We start from the raw sequence: 12412 nt of genomic DNA, 5'->3' as shown, positions 1-12412 counted from the left end.
ACAACATGAATTTAATACTTCACAACTGACTGTATAAAATAGGTTATGAAGACAGAGCAAGTAATTTTGAGAACAGTGATGGAGCAAGCAATCTACTTCCAAAGCTCAGCTATCCCTACCTTTAGAACCACAGAGCGCCATGATAAGGGGACTGTTACTCTTGTCCAATTCTCTGAGACAGGCACTGCCAGCATGATCTCTGATAACAGAGAGTTCTTTAAGGATTAAGGCCTGAAATCCAAGATTTCAGAAATTCAGCATTTTTTAAAAATCCCATGCACAAACAGTAGTCTATCACTTGCCACTTTTTTTTTCCTTTCTACTCTTTTTTTAAAAGGTAAAAATTAGACATTGACTGGCCTAGAAGACAAATGTATAAAACCATTAAAAACAATGAAAAGAATGTTCTTCAGCTGACTTCATTAAGTCCCTGTCTGTAAGCTTTCAGGCAACATTCACTGGTCTTCATCAAAATTTCTACAGAAAAAAGAAAAAACCCAGCATAACCAAAGTCCACGTAACTTTTGTCCCAATAAGGTGCAAGAAAATACTTGATTATAAACAGATCTAAAACTAAAGGAATGTTTGGCTTCTTGGACTAGGTTCTTTACTGTTACTGTTCTTCATTAATTTAGCCAATACTGATAAATGCAATTAACTGCATTCCAATTACCCATGTAATTTTATTCTTTTGCATGTCACCACAATACATCTAGCTAGGAGGGAGGGAGGGAAGGAGGATCTCAGTTGTTTAGTATTTAGCTAACATTTTTAGATGCATACAAGCATCTAAACATTAAGGCTAGATAGAGTCAGCTAAAGTTGCGTACCTAGGGACCATATTTACTCATATTTTTAGGTTTCAGAAGACAACTTTGAACATCACAATTTACATGAATATATTAATGGTCTACTCTAAATATATAGTGATTTAAATTAAAAATTTTACCTCTAGTGTCTCTTCTGCAGTACAACCAGGCTGCTGCTGTAGCTTGCCAGTGTTCAGAGCTTCAATATACTCATCACATTTCTTATAGCCAGCATTCAGGAGGTCATACTTAGCTTTTAGCAGGCCCTGCCCAGGAGTTACATCACCAATTCCAATTGAAAAGCCACGGTTAGCTATTATTAAAGAAAAAAAAAAGGAAAAAAAGGATATTGACATCTCAATCTCATACAGAGAAAACAAATTAAAACCAGGAAATATTATCATTGGGAACTTTATTTTTTCCTCCCATCATAAGCACTTCATAAGCACAATCAGTTATTTCACTGTTTCTGTCAGCTTCACAATAAGCTTATTTTTTTAAACAGTACCTCGTATTTGAAGCAAAAGTCTTGTTTGATTGCTATTTCTGCTTTAAGATACTATTTTACAAGGAAATGTACTTACAAAGATAGACAGGAGCAAGTCTAGCTAGTCGTGACATGGCATCCGCAGCTTCTACCTGTCCCCAGTCTCTCAGCAAGATGTAGAAGATGTTGTTCTTGGATCCTGAACCTAACGTTCCTTTGTCCATACTGCCACTCATTAACTCACTGTTTTGAATGGTGACATCTAGAAACAAAAAGACAGAAAGAATTCAACAGTTTTCCAAAACATTACCTAAACTCTAGTAATCAGTTATGGAGCAGGTTTTTAAATAAAAGCTCTGTTCATGGAAAGAACAAAACCAAGATACATACATTTAATGTATCTGTAGAAGTGGATGAGTAAGTATGTAAGGTAAACAGCCTACAACTTGACCTCACCAACTTCAGTTAAAATTTATTTCCCTTCCTCCTTAGAAAGGCAACTGTATCCAATTGAAGACTTGAGAAATATTGCAAATAATTCTTTTTGTTACAAATCTAAAAATAAATTTCACTTCATTAACCAGAATAGAGTCTTCAATCAATCTTATCTGTCCAGAAATAAACTCCTCAATCATGCATAATAAAACAATGTTATTCTGATATTCAGTTCAACTGAATCATCTCTGGAGGCACAGCTTAAATTTAAAAGACACACTGGACTCAGCTGTCTCTCTAATTACAAGCATATCGTAACGACATCCATCTTGCCTGTAGGCCTGTACACACTGCCTCTTTTAGATCATTTATTTTTGCTTCATCAGGAACCTTCCATTTCAGGCACTGAATCTCCCTTACCAGCTTTAGCCTTTAACCAATTAAAAAGTATCTTCCATACATGAAGACTAGACATATCTTCTATGAAAGCAGTACAATATATGTTCATTGTCAACTTCATTATCCATCTGTCAAAGAAGAACTGGCATATGTAGATGGATCAAATTTAAATCATTTTATGCAGAACACTGTAGATGTTTGCACACTGTACTCTATGCTCAATATTTTCAATGTGAATTTAGGTAATCATCTGCTTGAACCAGAAGTCACTGCATAATTTTATTTTTCATTTCAAGAACACTTAAATACTGCTTTAACTCCTACATGAGCTCAACAGCAACAAACTCAACAAAACGATAGCTACAATTTCTCTGAAGACTTCCAAAACACAGCTTTAGAAGCGTCACTCACAAGAATCATTGTAACACAGGTCTTCCCCTTTGCCACAATACTGTTTGCCCTTGGTTCGTAGATTGGCTTTTACAGGACAGTCATCACTGGGTTTGAGAATGAGGCTGAAAACCTGTTTTCCTGTCCAGAGTGTTACAGGCTTAGAGAAACAAAAGGACAAGAATTAGGATTACAGTGTTTATGCTACAAGTACAGTAAAACAGCAAGCAGAGAATTTAATCGTAAAATTGTTTTCTATACAGAACCTTTCTATACTGAACTATACTTGTAGAAGTGCATAGTAGCATTCCTTTGAATATGGAAGTATTATGCACCTTTATAGACAAAAAAACACTCACTGTGGAATGGTTTCCTTTACACAAAGATATGTGCATACGTTTAGAGAAACATGCTCTGTTGCTCCCTCTTACTGTCACATTTTCTTTTCCGATTAGAAAAGGGAAAAAAAAAAAATGCTGCTGCTGTCATTTAATTTCTCAAAGAGATTGCAACATTTATAACTCCTTCTCTGCATAGTGCCTTTGGTTTAAATTTTTAGGAGGTTAAAGATTCATACAATTATGTACTCCCCTCAGCTGTAGTTAAATGTAAGTATCTGTCACAACTACTGCTAAAATTATTCATTTGGAGCGACAGAAGCAAAGAATCACTGCTCCTGGCTACTAGCAGAAGTTATAAAACCCACATTTGATACTGCCCATAAATGCTCTGACCTTGCTTTAAATTACTATTATTCACTGGTATTTCTATTTCACTTTCTGAATTTCCCTAATATTACAGGTAATATTTTGAAATTAAATAAAGGGTATATAAAAAAATGTATACACCCATACTCAGTAAGCATTTAACAAATTTGAAAACATACCACTCCCTCCAAACAAGACTGTTTGCCTCAAAAACAAAATTCATCAAATACAGACACCCTTAAATGTATGTGAATGAAGGCTTAAAAGACTAATAAATGATACTATAGCTCTGCTCAAAGTTTGTGACAAATACCCAAATACTCTGCCCTTCACAATAAATATCGTGTACATGATGTAACAAACAAAAAACCCAACCAAAAAAATAATCACATGGCACTCATACTCTTTAATGTTTAACACATTGTCAGGTTAACAATTAAAGCATACTACTTCCCAGGTTTAGTATCTCCTAAATTTGGGATATTGAAACCTAGAACTGGTGAGCATTTCAGGATGTTACTTGAGAGCATCCAAGGAAAAACACAGTTTCTCTATTTAGCCCATTAGTCTGCACAGCTAGTAACAATGATGTTACTAAGAACGATGTATCTTCTACTGCCCACCAAAAGAGCCAAGTGGTCCATCTCACAGCAGCAGGATAGCAGCAAAGCTATGTTTGAACCCTGAGGGAACCCTGCATCCGGACTGTAGCACGCGAGGTTGGCTCTGTTCAGCATCACGAACCATCAAAAAACTCCGGCATAGCTTTGACCCTGAAGTCTGATCTTTGCACTTTACAAATACAAAATCTCATACAAAACTAATGTCAGAGAAAACAAGAACAGTCTCTGATGAGACCATCATCATAGGTCACGAACACACAACAGAGAAAGTCTTAGCAACATTACAAAAATAGTTTGACACACCTTCAGAATTGCTGGAGGTGGAAGACGAACTTTAATCTTTTCATCCTTGCCAACCAGCATAGAAGCAATAATTTGACAGGCTTTGGCTCGATCAAAAAAGGTGTCTTTTAATGTAAGAAGATAGGCACCTAGAATGTAAAAAATTATTAATGTGACAGATGAAATTTAAAAGCTATTGCATATTCAGTATCAATTATTTCCTTCTAATACTAGTTACCTACTTACTACACAAAATGACAATAGTTTAGACAGCTTCAGCTGTAAATCCTTTCCAGAATTTTTTTTAATTGCTCCACACTCCAATTTCTAAAAATTAAAATGAATGCATTTCTATAATTTATTCTCTCTCTCAGACTCTATTCCATAGGTAAAAATAAAGCCTTGGCATTCATTTTTGTACGCTTTCCTCCTTATATTCACTGAACATTTCCCAAAGAATTAAGGAAGCCTGAAGATATTTACTGTAGGTTAAAACTAATTTTTGATTAATGATTCAACTCCTATACCACAATCATAAGCAGTTTACGCTGTCTACCTAACACACACAAAGATCCCATTCATTTCCTCTGTTGGAGAAACACAGCAAAATATATGCAAAGGTAATAATAATTGCAAAGGCAGACAGTATCAGAAGAGATTCTGAGGATGTCATCATATTTCAGACTAACAATGGCCTTACTTTCATAATGTGACTTTGACTTGTGAAAAGACATATTTTTTAATTAATATAGAAAAATTCTGGATAAGAGGGAAGTGATTCTGAAGGAACAACTCTTAAATCACACAGCTCTAAAATAAGCTTATACACATACCTGTGAGGAAATCTTGAATAGCAGCAATGAGAGGTTCTCCATTTCTTGGTGTTACCAAGTTTGCTTTAGTCTGTATGATAAAAGAAAAAAAAAAAAAAAACCACATTTGAAGACACTGATGCTCCATTTGTTATTCAGAAGGAAACTTCCCATTTAAGACAGTTATTTTAGCAAAAATGGTAAAAATTTATTCTAAATCAAGGTACAGCCTGAAAATATAAACTAGAAAAAAATAAACCAGAAGTTCCAGTTTACTACAGTCCATGCAAATCTACTGACAGTTAAGGAATAATCTGAGAACAGTTACTGGGAATTACATATTCTGTCTCCAAAGCAGAAATTGAAATGAACTTGATGTGTTATTGTTCAAACAAAAGAGATAAAGGGAAACAATTAGTTTTGAGAACTTGAGAAGGGACAAAACAGGTTATGCTCACTACAGGGAGCTACTGAAATATTGCAAATTGTGTGGTCCCTGCTGATATGTAATAATCAAGTTAGCCACTTCCACTAGCCCCATTTTCTTATATCTTACTCAGATGACTATTCCAGTTAATCACCCCCACCTATGCGGCACAGTTTTGCCAGAAGTGTTCACAGGCCCACACAAACCTGAATCACACACTTGTGGAGGAGGCAGGGGGTTTAAGCTTGCAAATCACTTCAGCAAGCCAACAGACACTGTAGCCAACAGTTGTGTTGGTACATCTGAAGAAACAGTGGCATTCAGTCACCCTAAAGGAGCAATGTACTAGAAAATCCACAGACTGATGCTGCTGACTCTACTTTCACACCACAGATCAATGTCTGCAACCATCAGATCCCTCTTTATCTACCCTCCCTTCTCCCTTTTTTGTCCTGCCCTAAGAACCTACTGTCACCTGCCTTCTCTGGTAAACTGCCTTCTGCAGTACAAGCACACTATTGCTGCCTCCCTTCCAGTCGGTCTGACCATCTGCAATTGCTGGGCTGTCAGACCAGAAAGCAAAGTATTTATCTGTTTGGTAACTGAGCCACCCTATTTTGCTAGCAATCACTAAGGGCAGTCAGGCAGAATGACATCTACTAACTTAAAAGTGACATCTACTAACTAAATAATAACATCTACTTACTTAAAACCACTGAGTTTTCCACAAATGCTAAATAGAAAACTAGTAGACTACCATTGCATAACAGTCCTAATTTATTCTAAATTCCCTTCTGCAGTCTTCAGGCAGCTTCACAGTCACACATTACCTATACCCAGGAATCTTGATAATATTTCAGATTTCACGTGCAAGTTAAGAAGTACAGGGCACACATCTGTCACTAGCAAAATCCCAACCCCAACATTATCTACCTACCCCCATTAATACAAGTGCTTCTGCTTTTGCTTCTTCTGTCTGAGGAAGGTGAAGGTTCATCTCATCTCCATCAAAGTCTGCATTGTATGGTGTACAGACACATTCATTAAATCTGAATGTCCTATGAGGTTTTACTCTAGCCTGGAAAAGAAAGTGATGCACATGCAGTCAAGCATACTAAAAGATGAAAAGCCATGCCCGAGTGCGTCCTTGTAGGCTTTATCTTTTCTTTTTATTACAATTACACGAGTCAAAATTTCTCATTATAGGATTTAACTCAACCAGGAACTGACAGAAATTGTTCTTGGGTTATGTTACACAAATGTAGCTAATAACTTCTATTATGAAGAATTTATACAACGCACAGAACACAACATGCTTTGCAGAGATCACATCAACTCTATGAACATGAAGTGCTTATGCAAGAACAGATACCGAGGTCGATTACGGCTATTAACAGAATTGTCGAGGCAGCATACTGTCTGGTTATGCATCAATTCCCATGCAAAAGCAGAACTGCACTGTATTCATGCTTGTCCCCGTGCACTGTTTCAGAAAAAACTGCTTATTTTTGTGTGTGTAAGAGAGAAACACCAGCCCAAGTAAACCACCCAATAGTCAGGGATGCACCACCTGCATGTTCGGCTGTGTGTGCACTTACAATGTGAGCCATGATGCTCAGCTTATGAAGAGAGGGTTGTCGGTTGAACAGGACTATGTCACCATCTATAAGATGTCGTTCCACAATATCACCAAATTTCAGCTCCTGGGCCATCTTTTCTCGGTTTCCGTATTTCAGAAATCTTATAACAACACATAACAATGGAATGAGAAGAAATAAAGTCAGAAAGATGTAAACACTGCTGAAAATGAATTCTGTGTTTATAATGCAAGGTCTTTCATTAAATGTTGGGATTATTTGTATTACAATAACTAGAAGACAAAACTGGTGTGGATTACATCATTAAGCCCTGCTGCTATTTTAAATAATGAATGTATTTGTGACATTAGTTAACAAAGCCACAGTTATTAGTACAACAAGTAACAAAAAAGTCGATTTATAAAAACAAAGAATTTGTTTCAATTGTACCAGGCAGTATAGGGAGTTTCATTCATATACTTCTTATTACCCATAAATTGATAGCAGATTAGCTCTCCCATGAAAACAGCGAGTACAAGATGCCCAAAACTGCCTGTTTTCATTTACGTCTGCAGTACACACTCTATTTCAAATGAGGGAGACTCAGTCATTAAAAAAAAATAATTATACTGCAGTTCGCCATCATTACTATGTACACTTAAGTTTAAATCCAACAGATTATTTTTAAATAAATTGTACACTAAACCAGAAGAGACAATGACAATTTTTTTGTTACTGTCCTTTATGAAAGATTGTAAAAATAAATTTTAATCTCTGTAGATATAACTGTTTTCACACAGCAGCAAGAACAAATTGATAGGGAGAAATAAAAAGTGAATCATTACAGATAAGCATGATACCTTTTCATCTGTGTGTGCCTTTGCTGTATGAAGTTGGCTCCAGGATGAACATCAGGACCATTACGGACAAGCTTCCTCATAAAACCAATATTTGCTTTGTTCACCTGTTGCATAAAGACTTCAATCAGAAACAAATGAAACACTTTTCAGGACCTGTTGCTTTTGCTGGTAGCTTTTCTGTTTTCAAATTTTAAGCTCAACTGACAATCCCCCTCACAGCCTCCCGCAGCTGAAGGGAACAGTCAGGAAGGAATAGAGGAGGAAAATGTAAGCCAATCTTAGAGCAGAACATCAGACTGAAATTAAATTAAAAATCTGGGAAGTAAATGCAGAAATAAGAAAACCCAACCACTCCTTAGGCAGATGCACAGCAACAAACACACGAAGCTATGTATGAGTTCAAAAAGTATCAAGCAAAACTATTCTCTCTTGGTATGTCACTCCTTACACCATATGCCTTCACAATACTTGCATATATCTGATACTACAACCTTCATTTACCAGCAGCAACAGAATTAGCAAAGCATCAGTGAATGACATTTCAAACATAACGCAATACATTCGCTCCCTTTTATAGTAAGGCTATAAAGAAGGATAACACTGAGGTCTGGTTAAAACAAACAAACAAAAAAGGAAAAAGGCATAGAAAAAGTTTTGGTTCTGCACTACTTACCTTTTCAGGAAAGGTCAGTATTTTAGCAACATGGATAGGCACTGCTACTTCATCTATTCTTAAGTTAGGATCAGGTGAAATGACTGTTCTGCCAGAGAAATCCACTCGCTTTCCAGACAGATTGCCTCTAAACCGACCTAACAAAAAAACAACCAAGGGAAAACTCTCACAAAAAATTGTTTTCACAATGTTATCTGTTAAGACAGCACATTAAAACATGTTTCAAGGTATGTCACTGAAGCACAACACAATAGTAGCAGAGAGATGCTTTAGAAAAGCCAATACTTGTGGCTTAATTAAAAAAAAAGGTTAAAAACCAACTTTCTAGACAAACCTTGCTTTCCCTTAAGTCTCTGAACAAAACCTCTGGTCCATTTTTTAGGTGCCATGTTGAGAGGAATTCCCGAGAGCTCACTATTAATGTACAGGGCACACTGCAGTTGAAGAAAATCCCAGTCTTCCATTATCATCTGTGTTTTGGCTCCTGATATCCTATGCTAAACAAAATAGTCATCCAGTTCAGAAAATAAATATAACACATATTAAACTAGCAAAGAATTTTTCTGATGAATATAACTCTTCTTTTGATAATAACTTTGAAAAACCTTCATACGCTGGAACGAAAAAGGCAAGATCACTTTACAACAGGATGCATACCGCTATAGCTTAAGGCCATTCACAAGATAACCCAGCAAAAAATTTCTTTTGATTAGCACTGGCTTCAGACGAATGCTCACAAAACTACGCATTTGTTTAAATTATATTTTTCCCAAGCCACGGAAGGTAAGCTAATATATGAACTTCACAGCCAGGAAAATCATCAGTAGTTAACCATTTTTCAAATCACGGGAAAGTTAATGCTCACTTGATTTTGTCTGCCTGACAAAAGTCCAGTTTTGAAAAGACTGAAAAGTATTAATCTGGTAGAACTGTTCTTCTAAACAAATGATAAATTGTCAAATTTACTTCTAGCCTCTATTTGATAACTATGCTAAATGAAACCTGATTTCTTAAGAACAAATGGTGGAATAAAGAAAGGAAAAAGATGCAGTAAAAACAGAGGAAGGTCTACATGGAAAAAAACCATGTAGACAACTATTAGGTATAATGTTTTCATTATAAGTGACCACTCAAAAACCGTCAGTCATGGGAGGGGAAAAAAGAGAGCAAGAGTGCACAAGAAGAGCAGGGGGAAAAAAAAAGAGAGGAGTTTATGGATCAGAACTCAAACAAAGAAACATTTCCCATGATCCATGAGCAGATCTGCGGCAGGTCCTATACTGCAAGCAGCCAGTCAGCCAGCTCCATTTGAAGTAAGTGTCTCTATTTCTTTCAATAAACGCCAAATGACACAGTAGGAAAGTACAGACTGCTTGCTAGATTGTAAGCAGTAAGAGAAGTAGAACCACTTCCTATGTTCAGTTCTAACCAAATCTTTTTGAAAGCAACAGCCTCCAAGAGCTTGAAGGATAACTCACCTTTTTTATTACATCATTGAGGAAAATTATCTCTGTCAGTTTCATTGTCAAGTCATCTTCATTGGTGCCAGACTTCAAGTCACTCACCACAGAGGGTCTGATACACAGCGGAGGCACTAAGAGTCGTGTGAGGATCAAATCTGAAGGTTTACCTGCTTCTGGGTTCATTAGGAGCAGAGGGATGTCTTCTGCTGGGATTCTTTTAAAGATGTTCAATACTACCAGAGGATTCAAGTTTTCCTACAAAATCCATTGGAGAATGAGGAGAACAAGCCATCATGTAACAGTTTCAATGCTTCCCTCCTCCCCTCATTTACTGACTTCAAAAATGACATATTTTAAAAAGACAATCTATTCATGCAAACAAAACTATGTTTTGGTTTATCGTGAACCAATGCTTTTATCATCTCAGATGCTAACTTGCTATATTCTTTCCTTCTTTTTTTTCCCTACACATCAGTGTTTACTTCTCATCATGTTACTCTCTTTTGTAAATAGTTAACTGGGAGTATTTCATAGTTATTTGTCAAAGCTGCTCAATAAACCTCTTACAACAAACCTAAAAGTACACTGTATTCATTTTATTAGTAGAAACTCACACGAATTACAGTACTTTCTAGACTATTTTACAAAACTTCCTTTCTTTTTAGCACAGCTACTGCTGTAGTATAAGAAACTCCATATATTCACTACTTCTTCTGTCCAAAAATGTACCCTGAGATCTGCCCAGGTTGCAAAGAGCAGAACGAAACAAAACTGCACACAATGCAAAGCTGAACGAAACGAAAAGGTTAGATAAAGTCTACTCTCTCCTTCTCAACATGAAGTTCTTCTGAATAAAATAATAATTCTGTGTATTGTAATCATCTGGGAGTTACACTAAATCTACATGTACATGCAGAGTTTATATGAGCCTATTTTTCTTCTCCCTTTTCTAGCTTATGGAAGTATAACACACCAAGAACATCTCCCTTCTTTACAGACAAAAAGCTATGTATCAGAACATACCAATAAACTAAACTGCTCATTTTAGCAAAGTTAGCATTATTGCAATAAATACAAACATTCTTCAAGAGTCTTTTGGTATAAGAAAATCTTGGACCACCAAAAGGCTTAAGCTGCTATATTGAAAACCTTTGAGGAGTTTTATATCATGCACAAAAAAATAGCAGAAAATTTAAGTCATAATAGAATTCACCTGAGCTCTTCCCAGTAAGGGTTCTACTTCTTTGTTATGTTCTATGGCAGTTTCAAAGGACTGGAGAAAAGTAGATACTATTGGATCTATGACTTTCTTATTTGTCTTGTACTTTTCATGTATTATTTTCAACAAACCACACTTCTTCACAGTTCCTGCAAAGCAAATAGATGTGGGTTCTTTTGTTTTTTAAACAAAAACATTGAATAAAAAAACCCCTCAAACCAAATCCCAAACTTCAAATGAGTAAGCTACAGTTCCAAAACTAGTTAAACTTACAGTGAACACAAGACTAAAATAAAGCTTTAACAGCTTTAAAAACCAGTTTCCTAAATTCACAAAACATAAAGAGGACAACCAGATCATGTCTCCTTGTATGGCTGGCTTGGTGCACCTAGATCACGATGCAGTTTCTGAAGCTCAAAGCAAGTGGTTTAGCTCACACTTTAATTCAGCTTCACCTCAATCACAGCAGATATTTTTTTAAACTAGAAGTTGCCACATTAAAAACAGGACTAAGATGTGCCATTTATATATCATCCCACTCTATTTTAAAATAATTTTGGAAGTGAATTGTCAGAAAAATCCTAGAAATATTTTCATGTCATGCAGATAATATTGTTCATAAAACTTCCACAGACTAGTACAAACACTTTCCAAACTCGATTATTTTTACTGAAGTATGCTGACCTAGCACTTAACTTTGTAAATGCCTACAGTTTGTGCCCCATATATGTATATTTGGCACTTAGAATGAAACAGCTCTATTTATCCACAGTGTTCATCATTATGACCCAACAACTCAAAATTTTCATGAGTTAAAAATGTAAAGTTTTAAGTCATGAATTAACCATCCACTATGAATGTGTAATACTGCAGGTCCTTTAACAGCAGTATCACTTGATCAGTGTACATGAAGAAAAAAAGTATTTTGAGAAACAAATGTGAAAATCTTATCAAGATACTCTGCCCTGAAGAACAAATTCCAGTGTAACCCAAGATCATCACAGCTCAAATACTGCCAAAGTGCAGAACATACCCTCCTAGAGGATGACAAGCACATCTAATCTCAAGAAAGATAATACAATGATGAAAAACAAAGTTCAATCAAAATTACAAAGTCTACGAATGCTTCTATGTAAAGATATTGATCACTGACAATAGCTTCCCATATTTTTAACAACATGGTAAGCAGAAGTGGTTTTGGTATCATTCAAGTATCAAATATTGGTTACCGCCATGAAGAGCTATCACA

The 12412-nt window shown here is 36.0% G+C and overlaps 1 protein-coding gene across 4 annotated transcripts in view; it reads right to left on the bottom strand.

Moving 5' to 3' along the window:
* Window positions 1-12412, bottom strand: part of POLR3A (RNA polymerase III subunit A) — a 38068-nt gene that overhangs the window by 22800 nt on the left and 2856 nt on the right. For all 4 annotated transcript variants that reach the window (XM_074830544.1, XM_074830545.1, XM_074830547.1 and 1 more), the window contains exons 5-17: window positions 11158-11312; window positions 9960-10199; window positions 8816-8978; window positions 8482-8618; window positions 7809-7912; window positions 6970-7111; window positions 6309-6449; window positions 4966-5035; window positions 4154-4281; window positions 2542-2680; window positions 1394-1558; window positions 950-1122; window positions 120-231 (exon numbers count right to left, since the gene is read on the bottom strand). In XM_074830544.1, coding sequence (XP_074686645.1) covers window positions 120-231; window positions 950-1122; window positions 1394-1558; window positions 2542-2680; window positions 4154-4281; window positions 4966-5035; window positions 6309-6449; window positions 6970-7111; window positions 7809-7912; window positions 8482-8618; window positions 8816-8978; window positions 9960-10199; window positions 11158-11312 — 1869 coding nt within the window. The remainder of the gene's footprint in view (window positions 1-119; window positions 232-949; window positions 1123-1393; window positions 1559-2541; window positions 2681-4153; window positions 4282-4965; window positions 5036-6308; window positions 6450-6969; window positions 7112-7808; window positions 7913-8481; window positions 8619-8815; window positions 8979-9959; window positions 10200-11157; window positions 11313-12412) is intronic.

Source organism: Strix aluco, chromosome 7 (genome assembly GCF_031877795.1).
Source record: "Strix aluco isolate bStrAlu1 chromosome 7, bStrAlu1.hap1, whole genome shotgun sequence".
NCBI lineage: Eukaryota > Metazoa > Chordata > Aves > Strigiformes > Strigidae > Strix > Strix aluco.
The sequence above is the reverse complement of the archived record's forward strand: the minus strand, read 5'-3'. Positions and strand labels throughout refer to the sequence as shown.